Here is a 22,318-nt window from a genome sequence, read left to right on the forward strand (position 1 = left end):
CCACCCGCTGTGTACCGGCCTGGAGCTCTCTCCTGCGCGGCCACCTCCTCCTAGGGCGAGAGCCCCCTCGACCCACAGAGCTCTTGACACATCTGGTCATCCCTCTCACCCACCCTGAAGCCCGATTCGCTCGCTTCATCCAGGCCAGGATTGCAGAGGCTAGAAATGAACGCACCTGCCGGGGGTTGCGGGGTGTCGACATTGTACAGTGTGAGTGACCCTTGTCTAGGAGCGTCCGGTGTGCCAGACTTGGGGTGGGTGCTAAGGGGTGAGAGTCCCAAAAGGTCCGACGTTCCTAAGAGGAAGGCAAGGCACCGCGAGGACTCAGCGCCTGACTTGAGCCATGGCTCATCCCTGAGTATAACTAGGGAAGAGGGACAGGTGTATTGGGGGGGCCGGTGCAAATATGAAAGACGCTTGGATGCAACTCTCGATTGCATCTTATTAAAGTATAGTTGCATTAGATTTTCTCGGGGGGAGAGTCAATTTCCCGAGACTGAGATTTTAATGGGAGCCTGTGTGCTGTTATTATGTGGTGTGGTTTCGGAAGGCGTTGGATTGTATTTATTTTATAAATTGGGTGTCTTGAGGCGGATGGATTCGGGGAAATATCGCCATCTAGCGGAAATGGTGATCTGTACCTTCCTCGCAAGCCGAAAAGTTGGGCGTCCTCAAAGTTCGCCTGAGATGCAGAGATGGGAACTAGCCAACCCGTCTCCAGAAAGACTAGTTCTCAAGTGCTCCTTACCATCCTGTAGAGCCTCGATGCCTGGGGCTTAGCTCCAGGGACCGAATGGCGAATTGTATTAGAGTCAAGACCTCACCTCCAGGACTTCCATTCCCCTCTTTGTGTAGTTTTGGGTTCTCCTAGCAAAACTGTCACTTGCCTTTGTCGTCCGCCACCCCCTACGCCCGCATCTGGTTCAGGGATCGGGCAAGCCTGTATGGTCACTTTACTACTCTCTAGTTCATCTGTAACTACATAGATGATTTGTGAGGTTAATGTTGAGCCCTGACTCTTAGAAAAGAGACTGGGTGCTCAAGTGTACTCTTAAGGGTAGCTGAAAAACTGGGGGGTGGAGGGACGCAGTGCCATCTTCACTGGAAGGGAACAGTGTACCCCCAAACGGCCTCCTCCTTTTTTTTTTTTTCCACACACAAGGGGGAGAATTTCTGCTGTTCAAGCAAGCCTACTTCTCTGGACTGAATGACTGCCAGGATGGCGTGCAGATGGACAAAGGCTCTGGGTGGGGCACCTACACATCCAGGCGCGATGCACATTCTTTATGGCTGGATTGTGCTGCCACCTTCCAGGCCCGCTGAGGCTAGCAGGGAATGAGTTCTGTCTGTGTGAAGGGCACTCTGGCTCCTTGGAGAGCATTGTGGCTTTCTGCCTGTGCTAAAGCGAATTCCCTGAGAGGCTCCTGGGCTGCGGTGGTAGTAAGCAGGGTTCCAGCTTCCTTTTTCTTTCCTCTTCCTGTAAGTCTTATGTATCCCGGGCTGCTACTGACTTTTTATGTAACCAAAAATGACCTTGACCTTCTGGTTCTATCTCATCTAATAGATGCATTGTTGGGAATCGAACCCAAGGCTTTGTGCGTGCTAGGCAAGCACTTTACCAGCTGAGCCACATCCCCAATTCCCAACCTCCTCTTTTTTTTTTTTTTTCTTTTTTTCAGAGCTGGGGACCGAACCCAGGGCCTTGCGCTTGCTAGGCAAGTGCTCTACCACTGAGCTAAATCCCCAACCCCCCCAACCTCCTCTTTTCCAAAAACCCTGCCCCTTCATTTCCTTCCCAGATGAAGATCGGTGCTCTCACTCCTAATACACATGTAACCTATCTGTGCCCCTCCATTCTACTCCATCTTGGTTCTGTCTCTCCACTCGCATGTATTAGTTTAATAATCATGAGAAAAGGGGGCCCTAGACCTGTTTGGCATCTTAAAAAGGAGGGAACATTTGGCTTTCATTGCTGCCTGCCCAGGATGCAGGCTGATACAGAAGGAAGACTTGGAGGCTCCTATTTAATGTGGTTCCCGAGTCTGCTCTACTGCAGCCTTTGGTAGCCCAAGTTCAAAATTAAAGACATAGATGCTGCACATCTCTGACACCAAAACAGGGAGTGATCAGGCCAGGATGCTCGCTGCTACCTGGAAGCAGGTTGGCATTTTCATTTCCTGGAAAAGAAAGGATTCCAGAGATATGTAGGGGCGTGGCCACAGTGCTGAGTCTAAGGCAGCAGTGCTCAACCTGTGGGTGTCAACCCCCTTGGGGATTGAACGACCCTTTCACAGGGGTCACATGTGAGATATCCTGCATGTTACATATTTACATTACAACTCATCACAGTAGCAAAATTACAGCTATGAAGTAGCAGCAAAGATAATTTTATGGTTGGGGGTCACTATAACATATTAAAGGGTCACAGAGTTAGGAAGGTTGAGAACCACAGGTATCCTCCTACACCCATTGCTAAATGAATTAAGTTCGAGCACATTTTAAAAACTAGACAGGGCTGCAGAATTTGGTCCTGCCTTAAAGCGAGCAGGGTAGACAATGATACAGGTATGTCCCTGAAACCTTCCAAAGCTGGGGTGGTGGGAGGGGTGCACCCAAGTGAAACAGCACAGCCAGAGGAGGATTATAGAAAGCATCATAGAGTAGTTGGAGTATGTTAATTCTACTAAACACATTAGGCAAAACCCTTTAATTGATCAAACTACTTTTGTCTGCTTCTGTTTCTCGGAATCCTTGAGGAGAATGGCTTCGAGTTTCAGACTTTTCGTTGCTTAAGAACTCTACTGAGGTTGAGGTGAGGAGCCTCTGGTTTTCCCATCTGTCAGGTTCCCAGCCTAAACGACTGATCTTCTCTTTAACCAACAACCTGGCTCTATCCTCCCTTCTCTTCCCAGGGGACAGGGACAATGGGAAAGTTAAGGTCTGCTTTACCAAGGACACAAGCAGTATCAGGTAGACTTCAGGCTCCATGCTGATAAATGGGTATCTTTAAGGAGGACACCTAGCTTCTTGGCTGTCCTTTGAGTGGAGCATGCTGCCTAACCAGGGGTGAGGGGCAGAGCCTGGTGAGGTATAAAACTTCTTATTCAGAGGAGGAGGAGGAGGAGGAGGAGGAAGAAGAAGAGGAGGAGGAGGAGGAGGAGAAGCAGCTTTGAGATTTGGGGCAGAAATTAACTATGTAAATGCAAAAGCCTTTTATTTAAAACATTTTAGAGGCACTGCTAATTGATGAACCCACAGAGGCATGGGCTCCGAGTGGAGAATGAAGGATCGCAAGCACACTTTACAAAGAGGGTTAACTACAGAATAGGTTTTTTTCTGCGGTTTTCGATTGTCTATCTAAGCATTGCTGCCCAGAGGTAGAACTGTCAGAAATCAAAATACTTCATTAGCCAGAGTGACAAAATCAGAGGGGAAACAAAAGTCCCGGAAAAGAAAAGAATTTAGCAAAACAAGGTCAATTCATTTAGACTCTGTGTCCTCCGAGGGTCAAAGCAGAGAGCAATAGACAGGAAAGGAAAGCTCTAAAGTGTGTCGCCTTGTGCATCCCTGGAGCACTTTAATAGTCACTATGTTTGTTCATCTTCCAGGATGCTCAGATCTCAAATTCCTCGCAGGAGCTTGCCCTGGCTGACAGGAACAATGTGTCCTGTTACTCGATAGTGCCTTCTGCTCTTATCTATGTGCACAGAAGTGATCTGCTGCCGATCTCCATGCAAGCCTCTGTACCATCACATTCCTCTTAGCATGGTCACCTCACGGAGGATGGATGCAAACATGTTTTGCTTGTCCATAGGTATGCTGAAGCTCCTCTTCCTCGATGACTCGTTAGTTGCCACAGGAAATCACACCACAACTGACTGGGGGCAACCTTATGAGCCTCTGTCGCTTTACATGCACCGTCAGCCAAGCTTGAGGCATTTTGTCAAGGGACCCATCTCCCCTCTAGACAACACACGGTACTCAGCACTTCAGACTGGGTGCTGCTTCTTCCCTCCTGAGCATCTGTTCACAAGCCTTGACATCACACTATACTGGTTGCTTTTGCGAGGTTTGGTTCTGTCTGCCAGAGTTTGATAGCCCGCTTGCTGGATAACTTTTCCCTGGCAAGGATACCATTTTAATCTGTTTAAAGGCTGCTCCCGGGATGCATTTTCTGCCCTTGACGGGGTCATCGTGAAAAATAGATTGCTTTTACAAAAACATAGCCAGGGGACACTTGAGACCACATGGGGATTTTTTTTTCCTGGTCATCAGAAGAGCACAGAAATGCATAGCTCAGTGGCAGGACCACAGAAATTACAGGGTTTCTTTGCAGTAATTGGTACCTTGGAGAGAATAATAATTAATATTTGGACATTTGGGTGGGTGATATGTTTTTATTCTCATTTAACTTAATACCTTTGATGGAAGGAGGTATAGTATAAGTAATAAATAGAGCGTTAATGCAAATGCATTGCCAAGAGGCTGTCTCACCAGCAGCCACTGTGAGATTCATGGTGACATCTCCTACAGGCCCATCCCTACTAGGCACAGGCAGGTCATTTCTTGTCCTAGCACATGAGATTCTGTGAGAGTTTAGCTTACCTTGTCACACACCGGCCATCACCGCAGAAATGGTTGGCTATTTCAACTTCAGAATACTGTCCATTGTGTCTGAATTATGTCCCTGAGGCTCCTGCATTGGATTATCAGCTGATGGGTTTTTAGGAAGTGCTTGGGTCTTGAAGGCGCTGGTTTCATAATGGGTTAATCCACTTGTAGATTGACAGTTACTGGAGGGAGTGGATGTTAGGAGACAAGGCCTGATTGGAGGGGCCTTGTGAGGTCACTGGGAGAGTCCTTGTGAGGAATGGACCCTCTCCCTTATCCTCTCTCTGCTCCTCAGATTCCCGGCCACTGTGAGATGCTTCTGCCATCAAGATAAGTGGCCTCACAACAGACCTAGAAACAATGGAGACAAAGATTCTGGTCTGACACCTCTGAACCCATAAAGCAGAGTAAATAAATCTGCTGTAAGATGTTTTCCTAGGGGTTGGGGATTTAGCTCAGCGGTAGAGCATTTGCCTAGCAAGCGCAAGGCCCTGGGTTCGGTCCCCAGCTCCGAAAAAAAAAGGAAAAAAAAAAAAAAAGATGTTTTCTTAGCCGGAAGGTGTTGGCACATGCCTTTAATCCCAGCACTTGGAAGGAAGATGCAGGTGGATCTCTGACTTTGAGGCCTGGTCTACAAAGTCACAACAGCCAGGGCTACCCTACCTCAGAAAGGGAAAAACAAAACAACAACAAAAACCCCAACTCTTTCCTCTGGTAGTTATCATAGCGATGCTAAACTGGCTACTCAATGTCCCACCTTAGGACAACATGGAAAGGAAAGCTGGTGATGACACCCTTAGAGGCTGAAGCAGGAGGGTCATGAGTTCAAGGCCATCCTTGGCTATGTAAGAAGTTCAAGGCCAGCTTAGGGTTTGACAGTGCTTTCTCTGCTGGGACTATTTTGAGAGAAGAGCTGGTAAATGGCAGGAACCTGACCTCTTGAGTAAGCGTCTGCCGTTGTAGAGTCCTTTTCTAAGAACATCTTTCTATTTGCGTTAGTGTCTGTAAAATAGTATGACTCCAGACATATTCCCACTTCTAATGCTCAGTCCATCATGAGGCATGTGGGATGTATTATTGAGCTGACAGGAAAAGATAAACCTTGGGTGAAGATGAGGCGCAGCTGTGGCTGACTGAGAAACAAGCTGGGCTGGTATCATGAGGCCTGGATTTAGCCTCTGCCCTGACATTTGCATTCCGGGGGACCATGGGCGAGTCACTTAACCATCCTGAGTCTCGGACGGGACAGCCTGCATCCACTTGAATAGTTAAGGCAAAAGGCAGTTCCGCAGTGGTCTACAGAATTCTTTCTTGTAATGAGGACTCACTAGGCCCTAAAACCCACCCAACGTCAAGGTTATCTAGGGGTCCTTACAGGGCGCTGTGGGGTCCCCCCAGTTTCCACATTTGCAATGGCCCTGATAGAATGTGGCACATCGTAGGTATGCTATTATAACCCAAGCAGTGGTCTTTATCCAAAGTATTCAACTAGTGTTGGAAACCACTTCCAACACTTGCTGTGTTTCTCTGGCTGTTCCGAGTGGAGTCTGAGTGTGGATTCCTTGAGTCCTTACATCAACTTCCTGAGGGAGCTGCAGGTGCGTCCCCCTTTTACAGTTCTAGTCTTTCCACCTGTGTAATCTTAGCCCAGGACACTGTATTCTCACTCACTCTCTCTCTCATACAGAAGACGAGGAAATGTTCTCCCTCTTAGGCAAAAATAAAGATCAGAGACATGTTGGGAAGGAAGGTCACATGAGCACGCTTCCTTCTGGACGGGCCCTTCCCTCACCTCCTGTGAGCAGAGACTCCTCTGCCTTCACCGTTCCAAGCAGTGTTGGATTTGATTAATAACTTAAATGCCCGTTCCTCTTGCTAACTGTCCACGGTATTTGTGCTTGGCACTGAATTGTTCATTAATACAAATAGTGTAGCCATCTGCTGCTGAGGAGAAAGACACAGACTCGCTCTCTGTCTGTTCCCACAGTTGCCATGTGATGGATAAATGGTGTCAGGCCAGTTCTGTTGTCAGGAAGTTACTGGAATAGAGAGAAGTAAAAGCTGTGTGGTCCACTCATTACGGGAACTGCGTAATTCGGGTGTACAGGAATCCAAAAGCTGCTTTTAATTTTCTAAGAATTTATTTATTTCATTTTATCTGCATGAGTGTTTTGCCTTTGTGTATGGATGTGCACCAAGTGCAACTCCCTGGAACTGGAGTTGTGGGTGGTTGTGAACGGGTCTTCACATATGGGTGCCGGGAACCTAGCCCTGATCCTATGCATGGTTAGCAAGCGCTCTTAACCCGGACCATCTCTCTTTCATTTTTTTATATTACAGTGTGTGTGTGTGTGTGTGTGTGTGTGTGTGTGTGTGTGTGTGTGTGTGTGTTAGCGGTTAGAGAACAACTTGTCAGAGTCAGTTCTCTCCTTTGACCATGCGGGTCCCAGGGATAGAACTCAGGCTGTCTACATTGGTAGCAAGCACCTTGACCCCACGGTGCCATCTCATTGGCTGATTCAAACGAGAGGATGTTGTTAAATGGCTTCAGGGTACGGTTTCAGGTATATTACTGTTGGAGAATTTCACTCTGACAGTAAAACATAAAAAAATGTCACCTCTCAAATAACATTTCCTACTTGCTCAGCAATATTTCCTCTCGGGGAATGCAGGGATGTTACAGATGAAGCTCAAGAACGGTTGGAAAATCGGACGCTGGGCAAGGACAATTCATGACAAAGACAGCATGAGTTCGATGAGTCCCTACAAGGGGGACTGCGGCACTAGAAGACCCTTCCTTCATACCCTGGAGGTAGCCAGGCCATTCAACTGTAGGAGCTGAAGGGCCCAAGTTAGGACAGCTGTGATTGGACCACACAGCTAAAAGTAGGCAGTCCTCACCCCCAGACAGATATCTCCTCACATTCTCGGCAACATCTTCGAAAGGTTGAGATTCCACACTCACAGTTGGTTCACAATGTCCCTGCTAGCCTGCTAGGAGGAAGACGAATTGGCAGTTTTATACACTAGAGGTTACTTGGTTTAGGATCTTCAACAAATATCTCAAGAGAAGAAAAAGTAGGGGAAAAGACTTTGATCATGCCAGGCCCGTGGTATGCCAGTTAATAATCCCAGTGGGGGGGGGGGGGGATGACGGCTCAGGGGTTAAGAGCACTGACTCATCTTCCAGAGGTCCTGAGTTCAAATCCCACAACCACATAATGAGATCCGATGCCCTCTTCTGGTGTGTCTGGAGACAGCTACAGCGTACTTATATATAATAAATAAATCTTTAAAAAAAATTAATAATCCCAGTGGGGAGACGCGGGGGAAATGCTAAAAGAAAAAAAGGCTCATCTAAGGATTTGCTAAGGATCTTGAACTGAGGCACAAAAATGGAAAGGTGGCCCTAAAAAACTGCTAGAAGATCATCAGGAAGTGTCCCGTGCAGCCTTGATTCAGGCTGGGAAAACAGCACAGAGAACACAAGACAAGCCCTTGCTTTTTTTCAGAGCGAGGGAAGCAGCTGGTACCGTGTCTGAGGCAGCCCGGTAGCTGTGATCACACTGGCCCATCCGAACTTTCTGAGGAAGGCGACTTTAAGGTGGGAATTGAGGTCTAGAAAGAGAAGCAGGACACTACTTTTTAAAGACACCTGGCAGCTCTCATATATGCCATTTTGCATTTCATCTGTCTGCGTATGTGCACATTGGCTTTGGCTGCTGAACTCAACTGGAACTACGTTCCTGCCATGTTAGAGGGTTCATAGTACGATCTAAATAGGACACACGCACTGTGGAGGGAACAGTCAAAAGGCTGATAGGTTTTTGCAATATTATTGCTATATTAAGGAGGATAGATTGATTGATATGTCCTTATATGCACATGGAAATAAAAATGTATGGATAGCTATGAGCGAACCGTTAACTGTTGCCACATCCAGGAAGAGTAACGTCACACTTAATTTATATATTATTATTTCATTTTCTATAAATATATTTGGTACTGGACTGAAGAAATGAAAAGCTCCTGAAATTTGTTCTTCCATCCTGTTCTTTCCTTTAAAAATCATCTTTTTCTCTTCCTAGCAGAGTGAATACACACCCATGCCAATATGGGGGGACAGATTTTGTGAGGTCCCAAGCAGAACACTCTATGCACACATCCCAGGTCCACGAGCTGCTCCTTCAGTCCCTGAAGGCGCTCTAAGTGTTCTAGAAATAGACTAATAGACATGAAGACCGACCTTTGCATGGGTCTGTTAGTTTGTCCAAGAAATAAAATCTTGACAGAGGCTGTTTTAGGTGTCGCGCGGCCAATACTGATAGAGGAAAGCATTGTGGGTAACAGCTGCGCATTTGTGGTACAGGACCTTGTGCTTTACAGTCAGGTGTTGTCCTGTTTAAAAGGCACTCCTGGCCTCCATCTCCCAAAGCCTCTCAGCTCTCGAAGACCCATGTTGTCTTGTGACCATAGAAAGGGGCTGCAAACTCAGGGCTCCTGAGGACCCTTCTTGGGGCACTGTCATCCTCTGCTGAGATGCCAGGTCTTCTACTGAGCTGCCTAGTGCAGGCCAGGCCCACCCACTGCTCACCACAGTGTACCACAGGCCCCGCTCAGAGCCCTCAGTTCTTAGAGTGAGATAGAAAAACAATACACTGGCAAAAGTCTCTCTTGTAAGGAAAAAATATTGCTGATCTGATTATGCATATTTAAAGTCTTTCAGAAGTGGCTGCAATTTGCAAATATGTTTCTTCAGTACGTGTGAATGTGTCCCGGGGGGAATGCTGCCTCACTCTGTTTCTAAAAGAGAACTTCTGGAATATCACTGTTAATTTGTTCTTCTAGGAAAAGTAACATTTAAATGGAGAAAAAAAAAATCTGTATGTTTTAATTACCGAGACGTTATCCTCATTGTAATGGAAAAAGCATCAAAACAAACATAGTATGTACACACAGAAAGACAAGAGGCCAACCAGCAGAGCTAGGAAAATTAAGTGGGCCAAATGACTCAAGGAAGGTGCTGGAAGTCTCCAAAATCTGTGATGAAGTGTGTTTGTGTGCATGTGTGTACATATGTGTGCATGTGTGTGCGAGTGCATGCATGCTGCTGTTTATGTGTTCTGCCAGATAAACCCAGAGAACTGCATACACCAGGCAGTTACTGTACCACTGAACCCTATTCCCAAGCCCTGACAGGTTCTTAGTGCTAGAGCGATGACAGCAACTTACAAATGCTTTGGGAGCAAATAAATGGGGAGAAGCTCTCTCCTAACCTGCTTCAGCAGTGACCATGGAGAGGAAGCTCCATGGCCACCTATCCTACCAAAGTCTACTGTAGGAAAGAAGACAGCAATGACAAGGAAGGACAGCAGTGACACCCTCATGACCAGAATGGACAACTGTCCTCACACTTGACTCCTGTGTTCACACCCACAGAGGGAGCCTGTCTGTGTAGTGGTCCCCTCTGGTGTTCTCTCTGACAGAATGTGCACTGAATCATTATTGCTGAGCACCCTGTAAAGTATCAATTATCTGATGAAGCACACCAGCCTCTGTGACAAGAATGTGAAACTGGACAATTTAATGGGAGAAAGGCCAGCAAGCCTAAAGAGTTTGGTGGCTCCAGTGTAGGGGGAAGGGAATTGTCAATGATTAGAAATCTTCAGAGGCAAGAAACAAAATTAGAATTAGCCGGTACTTTTCTGGATGAAGAAGTAGGAACAGTGGGGAATCCCCCAGGATTGATTGTGCACCAGGACTTGGCTTAAATTTACATAGATTATCTGAAGAAGAAAGGTCAGATGGTTCCAGCCTGCAGATGGGATGCAGGTACGTGGAGGTCACAAACAAGTGCAGATTAACTCCTGGGTGAGCTTAAGGTTGAGTGAGAAAACACAAATGAAGCTTTGTGGCAGGCGCATGGCTAAATTAATGCACTTAAAATAACACAACCCAAACCCAAGCAGTTTATAGTCACACCGGGGTATCCTGAGGGTCTTTGTAGTTTGTTAGCTAAAGGCCATGCAGGGCCAGATACGAAGAGCCTGCTAACGGTGTATCAGAAACGGTCCTGGACACCAAACCAAAACATAAGGTTCTTCCAGGCCATAATCCAGACCTGACTGTGAATGTCCTTCCACTGCAGACTATCTCAAGGCTGTAGAAGCTTTAATCACCCCAGAGAGCATCTTTCACAAGAGGCTGCCCTGCTTTGTTCCTTTAGGGCTTTCATGTGGGACAACAAAGGCAGCGAGGTGATAGGATCAAAGCCTGGACAGACTTGAAGGTCATGGAGGACTGGAACAAAGGCTGCTTCATCAACTCCGAGATAGCCAGACCCAGAGTAGCCCTTGAGATAGCAAAGAGGAATTGTCGAATGGGTACATTTATAAGGATAGGTCCACACTTGGAGTTAGGGGGTGAACCAATCCAGTTCCTCAGGACACGGCGTAAGTATGCTGTGAGGAGTGCATGTATGTGTTTGCATGCACACATGTGAGTTTCTGGGATCACACTCAGACAAGTAATCTACTCTCGTCCTAATTTTGCAAGGCAAGCGTTTCACTGTCTCCCCGTCCCCTTTCCTACATTTTCAAAGCAGAGCGGGAGCATAGAATACTCCAGAAGATTCAGATTCGTAAGTATCAGATTCATAAGTGAGAGGCGAACAGTGGATTGAAAGCCACTAACACATCCCCATTTATAAGGTTGACCAAAAATGCCTGGAACCAATATTGGACCATTCACTTCCTCCGTATCCAGGGGTCTGTTTGTATAATCTAAACCAAGACTAGAGTGAGCCAAATGGAGAAGAATGTCATGGTTTGCCCCAGCTGGAACAAGTGTTGCCCGGAAGAACCAAGGGAGACCTGTAGGCGTGGTCCATCAAATGATGAAGATGTCCGTCAGCCTGGAAAAGTTTACCAGTTAAGCTCACCTTCAGTGAATAAAACCGTATAGTATCTCTGTAAACAGCCTCAGCCCGCATGGGTAGTAATACACACCTTCCCCTCAGGTCACCTCTGAGCTCAGCCTGTACTGGATCCAGAACACAACTGGCTATGCTTGATGACCTGTCTCAAGGAAGAACACAGTGAAGGGTTCCCCAATAGAAACTACCTCAGGAAAGATTGGGGGGAGAACAGTATCTCACTAGTTCTGACTGTCCTGGGACTCACTCTGTAGACCAGGCTGACTTCAAAGAACCCACAGACATCTGCCTGTCTCTCCCCACAGAGTGCTGGCATTAAAGGCCAGCTTGGGTGACTATTGCTGACCACTGAGCCACCGTTTCCTCCTCTGCGCAGGGATGATCACAGAACCCATCTTAACTGAAAATGTAAACCAGCACAGACTGTATAAGAAAAATCAAGGGGCTGGAGAGATGGCTCAGTGGTTAAAGAGTATGTCATTTCTCATACCCAAGTTCAGTTCCAGCATATCCATGTCACATGGTTGTAAACGACTGTCACTCCAGGTTCAGGGACTCCAACAACTCTGACCTCTGTGGGCACCTACATTCACATACATGTAGACACACCTCCATACACACGAGTAGAAATGAAGATGATTTTTAAAAAGAACAAATCAAAATATTAGCCACGATCATTAGAAACAGAACTGTCAAGACGCTTGAAAGTTCTCACCACCTCTTTCGATGAAGACACTTCATACCTCACCTCTCCCATCGGTCAGTGCTCTTTGGCCTTTGTTTTCATAGCAGTTCAGACCTTGTGCTGTGTTTGCATTCCAGCGTGGCCACCACATAACAAAAGCAAAGGTTTGCCTTTAGATGCGAGAAAGCATTCTCACTACACGACAGTTGGAGAAGAGAGGAGTTTGGAAGGATGTGATTTGAACTAAGGATTAAGACAATGAGAGGTAAATTATGCCCAGCCTTGTTAGGACTGGGCAAGAAAGGAGAGTCTGTGAGAAGCAGAAAGCAGGTCACTGCGGAGCGCTTGTGGAATGCTGTGAGGCCAGGCTGTGGAAACCAGGAGGGTCTGTGGAATGTCACTGCCCTGAGGTCTCCCTGTTCCACACAGTGACACTTCCTTCAGGCTGTCTGTGACTGAGAAAGGGGCAGAGCAGAAAAGGACCGAATTTGGAAGGCACTGCCGAAACTACCAGTGGGGCTCATGGTGACTTGCCATGTAGTGGCTGTCTTTGCAAGCGGGGAGGAGTGGAAGATCTGACAGGAAGCAGCGCACAGGACAGGAGACAGGTGTTCAAAGAAAACCTCACGGTTTGGGAGTTTCTGGGCAAGGACCAGGTGAGCCCGTGGCTTTGGACCTCTGAAGGGCCTGCTGAACGGTAACTGCGGGGAGCATATAGCACCGTCAACGGCTTACTTCATGGCCTGGAAGCAAAGAAGGGGAAGGGTCAGGGTCTCAGAATCCCCCTTGAAGACATGTCCCAAGGACATAAGGACCACCAGGCTCCACCTCCCAAAGCCTTCCTGGGGACAGTTGGAGAACACACCATCTCTATAGCGCATCGAGAATTGCCTTATTTCTTTATCTCCCAGAGCAATACAAGTCCACCCTGAACAGCCTGGGAGCAAATGGTTAAGCTGTTGAGAGGAAAGACATTTTTCTCTAGGGTATATATCCCCTGATAAACTACCCAGTGAAAGCCCACATACTCAAGAATATTTCTATTTGGGCAACAGAGGTTGGTCTTGAAGGGTTTAGGAAGGAAAGACACAAATTTGGATAGGTAAGGAAAGGGGTGAGGAGTGGGGGGTTGAATATGATCAAAACACATAGGAAACTCCAAACTCAACGCTGGAAAAGTAAAAGGTTGGCTCTCAGGCTGGAGGATTTCTCCAGCTTAAGACTGCTTGGTGCTCTTACAGATGACTTGGAGTTTGGTTTCTGGCACCCCTGTGACGAGGCTCACATTTTCCTGTAATTCCAACCTCTAGGAGATCCGACACCCTCTTCTGGCCTGGGTCAACACCTGCACACACGTGCACATAGTCACAGATATGTACATATGCACACACACACACATGTTGTAACTGAGTTACAGCACCCAGAGATGCTGCATGGGAAATCTCAGGGCCTGGTATCCCTCCCAAATTGTATTCAGTTGCGGTCTTAGTGACAATAACAGACTGGCCCTCTTTACAAGGAGAAACAGGTGTTGAGATGAAAACTCCTGCTGCTCCTGGGCCTGGGGCAGGGTTAGAGGAGTGCCCCTTTCTGCCTTTGAAAGCCACAGGGTTCTGACCTGGAGCGGCAGTGTCCTGAGCTTCGGGAAAAGCTTGTGAGACCCCTCATTATGCAAAGGTTTAGCATGAGCTCCTGAAAGGCAGCTTCCAGCAAACGGTGATAATTGCTGGACCTAAGGAGGGGAAAGGCCACATCAGGTCTCTGGGCAGTCTGGCTGTGTGCCTACCTCAGTAAGCCAGGGCTGCTTCTGGAGCAGGCTGCTGTGCTGTGATTCCACACGGTTGTTGGGTTTGGCTGGCCAGGCTTGAAAGGAAAACGTTTGAGAACTGGATTTGAGACGGTGAACTCTCACCAGACAAACCTACACTGCACTTGGAAGCTCCAGTTCAAGGGAACAGTAAAGTAGGCAGAACCTGTCAGTCTGAGACCTAAGTATTTGAGAGGAATATCGGGGGAGTCCAACTGGAAGGGCCAACAGCCGCTACCAAGAGCTTTTTAACCTAGGGAAACTGCAGCCTCTGGCTGCACATTGGCTGAGGAATTAGTCTCCGCTTACCTGCTTCGGGGAAAGCCAGATTCTGAAGTTGTGCTGCCTTGCCGCCTGTCTGAGCCACCAAGTGACTTCAGGGCAGAGGCCCCGTCCCCGACTCCCCACCCCCAGCCTCCTTCTCCCTAGTCGCTTCTCCACAGCAGAATATGCCGACATAGCCCTGCAGCTTGTGTGGCCTGCAAATGAAGACTGTGATAGCTCTTAAGAGAAATTGGATCAAAACCCAGAATTTTTTCCCCCAAAGAGCCAGATGGGCAGGCTTGGGGAGTGGGGTGGGGCGGGGGAATCCGTTTGACTGAAAACACTTGCGCTGGCATATTTGTGTCACCCAGAAGATGTTTCTCAGCAGAACTTGCCAGTCCCTTAAATACCAAATAGAATAGCTGTGGGGCTTAGAAAACTTTGGGGAGGAGTCATTTTTTTCTCCTGGAAAATAAGAGACTGAAAAGGGGAGATCACTACCCTAAAGCCCTTCCAAAATGAACCTTAGGAATATAGTTTCTGCCGGAACACCAGCGGGGTCGGCCCTGAGCGCCCCAAGGACCACGGTCTCTATCTCCTTAAGTTGGGAGCTGTGTCCCTTGAGGCAGCTTTAGGCTCGCAAGATCACAGTTGGTGAGCGATCTCAGTTGCGAACAGGGCCGAGTTTTTCCGAAGCAATCGGGTACTTAGAGATGGTTCTGGAGGGGGCACCCGCAGAGTCCAGTTGGGTGGCCAAGGCGGGCTGTGACAGTGGGTCGTTAGCCCCAGAGGAGTCTGACAACTCCGGAGTAGGCTTTTCAGTCTTCTGCACCGGCGAGACATCTGAAGTGGGGAAGTGAGCCAAGGGGTGTTGGTGGGGGCTTTGGGGCGGTAGTCTGGTGGCAAAGGGAGGCGGGAGTTTGTCTGCAAGCTCTTTCTATTTGAATGGGGGAGGATTAAAGGAGCTCTCTGAGATCCTCCTGTCCTGAGCGCCTTAGCCACCTGGGTGAGTGGGGAGTGGCGGTTAGATCGGAGCTGAGGACGCGCCCTGCACTCGCGGGCCCCTGGTTCCCCAGGTCCCTTGGCCACCGGCCCGGCAGCCTGAGCCGCCTCTCTTCACTCCCTCCCGCCCGCAAAGATGAAACCCGAGCTCGCGTGGGCGGGGCGCGCGGCGGCGGGGCGCGGGGCCGCTGGGACATTGGCGGGGAACCGAATGATGGATGGCGAGGGCGGGGCCGGGCGGGGGGCGGGGGTTGGACACGGGGCGCCGGTGGCGGAGGTGGACCGGGCCTCCCGGCTCGCTGCTCCCGCCGGCGGAGCCAGGTTGCCTCTTCTCCGCAGCGTGATTGATTTTTTTTTTCTCCCTCCTTTTCTTCTAAACTTCTTCCAGGGAGAGGCTAGTGGTAACAGGCCGAGCTGGATGGATGGGTATGGGGAGAGGGGCAGGACGTTCAGCCCTGGGATTGTGGCCGACCCTCGCCTTCCTTCTCTGCAGCTTTCCCGCAGGTAAGGCACAGCTCCTTGGTCATGGGTTGGGGGGGTCAGCCGACCGGTCCGGCTCCCGGGCCTCCCCGCGCCAGTCGGGGCCCCAGTTCACCGGCCTCCTGGGGACCCAGATTCCCATTTCTACGAGTCTTTGTCTCGAACCCTGTAGAGGGAGATGTGTGTGGCAGTGGAAACCTGGAGGTGAGAGAACCCCAGTCCCTCCTGTCCGAGTTCCGAAGGGCAGGAGCGGGTGGGGAGTTCTGCAGAGCCGGGGATGCCTCTCAGTCCCCCTCTCTCCCTACGAGAAATCGGGTTCCTTGAACGCCTCTTGTGTGCTCCAAAGGAGACTCGGACTCGGCACCAAGAGAACTTTCTCCATTTCCTCGCCCACCAGTTTGGAAAACCTGTTGGTAGCCCAGGGGTGGAGCTGGGGGCGCTGGGGAGGTCCCAGACGAGTCCCCGACCGCCCTGTCCCGCCCCCACGCTGGCCCACGCGGGAAAGCCCACGGACACAGGCTCAGACGTGCTAATTCCTGTTTGATAACATTCTGCGTCGCCCCCCTGTTTGTTTTTATTGTGCCAGAAAGCGAGAGAATTTCAGAATTAAAGCTGAAAAAGCCCATCTGTTTCCAATGAATCCCCCATAGTTTTTCACAATGTTTTTGGCAGATCGCTGCTTTCAAATTCCTGCGAGCCCGGACCTCTTGTTTTTGTTGGGGGAAGGGAGACCAACTCCACAGAGAAGCGTTTGTTCCTTCCCAAACGCTCCGGTTTCTTTACTTTTTTTCCCCTTTGGGGGGAGGGGGAATGAACGAAGCTTAAATCCCCGGTCTGTTTTCTTTATAATGTTTCGTAAAACTTTTATTTCATTTTTATTCCGTGCTGCTGCTCAGAGTCAGAAAAGGCCAGTTAAACGCTTTTCACCCGTTTTTCTCTTTTTTTAAATGCAAATAATCAGTGCCACGACCAAATGGTCCTCCGTGTAAGGCGGGATCTCCTAACCGTTTCCATTGTGTTGTGGGGTTCAGAAGTGTCTTTGAGCAAAGAACTCCAGCCTGTCTCACAGCGCGGCCAGATGTGGTAGTGCTGCCCCTGCGCCGCTGAGATTTGCAAGAAAGAACTTGAGTTAGGACGGGGATTGAGTTGTTTTGATTTCCTCTTCAGCCAACTGGGTTTCAAGGAACTGACAGAACGGGGGAGTCAGTCCAGGTTAGGCCTGGCTGCAGGTTGGGATTCCCAGAGCGCACACAGCAGAGACAACAAGCACTACTGGGGTAAGGGTCAGTTTACCCTTTTGTCTCAGCCAGGCTGCAGTGACCCCAGTGCCTTCTTAACCAAAGCATCTCAGCAGCTTCCAGACCCAGGAGCATCCTGGACTTTCAAAACCATTTTTCTGAAGCTCTTTCCTGAAGAGATAGATCCCTGCTCAGGACCAGAAAGGGGGAGGGGGTGTCAGTATCTCCCAAGAGTCCTCATACCCAATAAGCCCTGGAAATATCAAAACACCATACAGTGCTTCCAGCAGGGGAGATGACCCCCCCTCCGGCCCCCTGCAATCTCCTGGTTTTGAGACCCAAGTTTCTTTATCTAAATCAGTGGTTCTCAACCTTCCTAATGCTGTGACCCTTTAAGACAGGTCCTCATACTGTGGTGACCCCCCCAACCATAAGATTATTTTCGCTGCTACTTCATAACCATAATTTTGCTACCGTTATGAATTGTGATATAAATATCTGTGTTTCCTGACAGTCTTAGACCACCCCTGTGGAAGAATCGCTGGACCCCAGAGGGGTCAAGACCCACAGGTTGAGAACCACGTATCTAAATTTTCTGTTTAAAAGACTGATTTTATTCCTTCCCCAGAGTTAAAATAATAAAGTACAAACCATCAGAAAGTGAAAAGAAACTCAAAGAAGCAGCAACTAGCACTTGTGCTCGCCTTGGTTTGGTCAGGATAAAGATTCAGCAGCCCATTGGAAGTTTTATCAGATGAGATGATAAATGGCTTTTGTCCTTTGGCTGCGATGGGGGATGTGATCTCAGCTCTGAGCTGAAATTGAGAAGGGGGGCTCCCTGGGCTCTTAAAACAACACCTCCTGCTCTTAAAGCTGTAGCACTTATTAATCTCTAAGGCTGGAAAAAGAGGAAAGGAAGGAGCTTGCAAGGGCTAGGTGGGGTTTAGGGGTTGGGGTGGGGGGGCGTGGTATTTCCCCCGTTCGTTTCTTTGTCTTAAACACTTTTATTCATTTTAAAGTATCAGCAGCCTAGTCTGAGGCAAGCCGATGGGTTATATAATTCACAACTCAAATTCCGCCACTTTCTGTCCAAGAAACCCACTTCTTTTTGGCTCCGAGGCTGGTAACTAAGTCCTGGCAGATGCCACTGATAGCTGAGCTATATCTTGCCAACTGGCTAAGGTTTCTCCTTCTCGGAGGCCTTTGACAGTTGAGTCAAAACTGCCCACCTTTTTGAAAACTGAGCTGCTGGTCACCATCGAGCAAATGCACTGAGGCCTTCGGGAATGTGGGTGCTCAGGAAACCTGGATCAAAAGGACAGTTTCCTACGTGGGGAAGAGCTAGATGTGTAATTTCCACAGCAGAGATGGGACCAACGTGCTCTGACACGTAGGTCCAGCAAACAGGATGCCCCAGAATAAAGGTCAGAAAGCCTGTGTTTCTAGTAGACAGTGAATGGACATTCAGGAGAAAAAAAAGAAAGCCGGGGCCTCACCCCCCAAAAAACAGGTGGAAACTGGCCGAGCAGCCCTGTGAAAGCCTAGGTTTGTTCAGAGCTCGCCTACTTGAACGGCTGCCAGCAGTAAGCAGTGGTGCAAATTAAATTGGACATAGTTATGTGGGGAAAGATGCCTTCACTTTGCCAGACTGAGAGTGTTTGTGTGTTTTGAGTGTTTACGTGTACTTACTCAACATCAATGGCCGACCTCCCGAGTCCCTGCGTCAGAACAGCCTTCAGCCTGTTGAAGAGAGAAGGGCTGGAGAATAGAGGATGGGTCAGTAGCTGCATCTACCCAAGGGGGAGTGGGGGAGAAGCCGGAAAAAACTTAAAAGAGTTTTCCACAAATAGCACCCTCTTCAGCGCAAGGGTAAATAGATACATTTTAAGCTGTGAGACATTGTGACTTATTCAAACAGACTTCTGAGAGAACCCATCCAAGGCCTCGCAGAGGAGGGGTCTGATGCATGCTTCATTTGAAGAACTGGTTCTAGGGGGCTTCAATGCAGCCTCTCTTTCTTATTTCTTTCTTTCATAGGTTTTTTTAAATGTTCATTTGTTTTTATTAACCTGTATGTGTGCATATCTGCATGCTTGCACGTGCACCACGTGTATGCAGTGCCCAAAGAGGCCCAAAGAGAACATGAGCAAGTGCCACAGAACAGGAGTTAACTTGGTTTTGTGAACTGCCCTGTGTGGGTGCTGGGAACTGAATCCCAGTCCTCTCTAAGAGCAGCATGTACTCTTAACTGCTTAGCCCTCTCTTCAGCTCCTCCCTTATGCTTTTGAACTACACCTGCTGTAGAAGTGTTAGTCTTCAAGTGGGGAAACTGAGGCTTAGAGGAGCTAAGGGTCTCTCAAGCATCTAAATATATGTGTATGGTAAGACTGTTTCTATCAGAACTGCTACTTAAGAATGCATAACTTGTAAGTCTGCTTCTTTCTTTTTTTAAAGATTTATTTATTTATTATATATAAGTACACTGTAGCTGTTCAGACATACCAGAAGAGGGCATCAGATCTCATTACAAATGGTTGTGAGCCACCATGTGGTTGCTGGGATTTGAACTCAGGACCTTTGGAAGAGCAGTCAGTGCTCTTAACCACTGAGCCATCTCTCCAGCCCATAAGTCTGCTTCTTATAGTCATTGTGCCTCTTCTTTGGACTCTGTGTCCCAAGAGGAAGAGTTTCTGTTGCTATAACAAAATACCATAGATTTTACAAACAAAAGTCTATGGAGGCTAGAAAATCAGAGACTGAGGAACCAGTCGCTGTAAGAATCTGGTGAGAGGACCTTTCTAGTCCATGTGTCTTGTGCCTTGTAACCAGGTCCCTCCAAAGCAAAAGGGATGGAAAGCTGGCTCTCTGGGCTCCGTTCCATGAGGGCTCTACTCCCATGATATAAACACTTCCAAAAGTCCTGGATCCTCTTCACAGTACCATTGCTTTGAGGATTCAATTTTAGCCTGTGATTTGGGGGGGGGGGCGGGCAGAAGAGGAGAGAAAAGGATGTTCAGTTACAAGAGGCGGGTTGGTGACTAGCAGCCAGGATATAATGGGCAGAGAGTACAGATATCAACTCATAGGGTTCCCATGGCCCCTTAGGCTCCGAAGGTGAACTGGAGAGTCACTCTGCTGCCCCAAAGAGAGATTATCGGGGAAAGTGGAAGTAACCCAATGTCACAAATAAGGCTCTGATGGCGGGAACAGAGACGGGTCCTGCAGAGGCAAATGCATAAGATTGAGGACCTGTATATGTGTTGGGGGGACTGCAGTCCCCTCTAAAGATCCTGCCTTTTGCAGACTTTGCAAGACCTGTTTTCCGGCTTCAGGTTTGAATCGAGTGCCAGCTTAGTGCCTGACTAGCCAATGGGCTGAGATGCACTCCAAAGGCCTTATATCCCTCGAATGACCCACTCACCAGTTTGCCCAACATTTTCCAAGTTTTAAAACTGAAAGTCAGGACTCCCTACATGTCTCCTGGGTCCCAGGCACATCAGAATGTGGGCTCCCTAGTTGCATCCTCTGCCCACCTGTGTCTGGGACTCTTTTGCCCAGAAACATGAAGTCTTCCCTGCAAAACGGTCTCCCTGTAGTCCTGTCACCTAGAGCTGAGAGTCTGCTGCCTTTCCCGTTGCCACATTGTAACCGCCAGGGCTGCCTTGGTGTCCTACTCCAAGCTCATGCCTGATAGACCACACTCACACTCTCCAGGTCCTTGTTTGCAGCATCCAGGGGGTGTGTCTCTGATTTCAAGCCCAAACCTCTTTCCCAAATGACCCCGTACATCCCAGCCCCCTCCTCTTCATATTCTATCCCCTTTTCCCATGGGATGCTCCATCCTTGTCTTGCACCGCCCAGTTCTGAGTTGAACACTCACCCTTTCCCCCTGCCTACTTGATCAAATCCCAAACTCAGTGCATACAGTCCATGCAGACTTTTGGTTCCCAAGGCACCTGTCAACCTTCACAGGGCTGAAGTCCCCTTGGCTCGATGGACTCATGGGTCTTGGGTTTCTGTCTTCTTGGTCTCTCTAACCCTATATGTTAAGGGTGGGAGCCTATTTTCTGCTCTTTTCTTCCCCTCCTCCCCCACACCTGCAAGCATATCCATCATAGGGCTGGGAGCTACTAAACCTTTAGGTTTTGGGGGTGGGGGTTGTTTTTGTTTTGTTTTTCTAAACTCTTTGATTCTGGCTTTTGTTCAAAGAACAAAGACCACAGGACTCCCCCCACCCACACAGGACACCCCATATCTCTTCCAAATATTGTTTCTGATTATAAAAGCAGTTAGACATTTTAAAAAGCCAAAAGGATTTAAAAAAAAAAAAGTCTGTCCTCTCACAGACAACTCCTAGTTAGCATTCAACAGCACCCTTCAAAACATAATACCTTCACACTTTGCCAGATATGGCTACTTGGAGGAGGATAATAATTTTTAAGGGTTCTTCAGTGGATTGCATGGCCAACAGAGTACCAAGAGCTTCCAATAGCTTGTTTAAGTAAACTGAGTCCTCAGAAACCATCCTTCCTGATGAGGAAGCAGAGTCTGAGGAGGATAATTTGCACAGCCTTACACACAGCCAGTTACCACGCAGCGCCCAGTAGCAGATGCCAGACTCCTGCCCTTTCTAGATTTTGGATAAACAGGGTTGTTAAATTTGCCGTGTAGCCTGGTCAAACTCCGCTGTTGAGAAGGGTGAGCCTTAAGATGCAGGTCAGGGGAAGGGAATGCTGGGGAAGAAAGAACCGTGAGACTATGACACTGGGCCACTGAACGATGAGAGGCCTCCTAGTTCCCACAGTGCATCACAGTGCTCTCTCAGCCTCCAGAGGCCTTTCCTGTCCTTGGTCATTCTCTAACTTTGTGTTCCAAAGAGGAAGATGGCACTGTCACTGGTGAGGAAGGCACACTGGCAGGAGTTCACTGATTGTGCCCTGCTTCATCTGTGCTAGGACACCTAGACACTTACTATAGGGCTGTCTCTGAAGCCCGTCCCACGTAGAAAGGAGTTCAGGGTTGTGCCTCCCACCTGGGTACCAGCCTGGCATGTGCCCTTCCAGCACCTGCAGGTGGCAGGGAGGGAGAACATGCACCTCAATGGTGGGTTTTTGTTTCTTTTTCCTTCTCCCCAATGGTGTCTGACTTGCAGCTGAGCAGAAAAGCTTAGATAGCTAGAGGCAAAGTCTGACCGTAAAGCTGTCACTTTGTGCTTCTAACGTGAAACACCACAGCTCTCACCTGCAGCTTCACTGTCCTGGGAAAACCTTGATTACCTCCCTAACCACTGACCCTTT

The 22,318-nt window shown here is 48.5% G+C and overlaps 1 protein-coding gene across 1 annotated transcript in view; it reads left to right on the top strand.

Annotated features, from left to right (window-relative positions):
• The window catches only part of Rgma (repulsive guidance molecule BMP co-receptor a), a 44,036-nt gene that overhangs the window by 629 nt on the left and 21,089 nt on the right, over positions 1 to 22,318 (top strand). The window contains 1 exon segment of the mRNA NM_001107524.1: positions 15,692 to 15,807. Coding sequence (NP_001100994.1) covers positions 15,692 to 15,807 — 116 coding nt within the window.

This window comes from Rattus norvegicus, chromosome 1 (genome assembly GCF_021556685.1).
Source record: "Rattus norvegicus strain SHRSP/BbbUtx chromosome 1, alternate assembly SHRSP_T2T, whole genome shotgun sequence".
In the NCBI taxonomy this organism is placed as follows: Eukaryota; Metazoa; Chordata; class Mammalia; order Rodentia; family Muridae; genus Rattus; species Rattus norvegicus.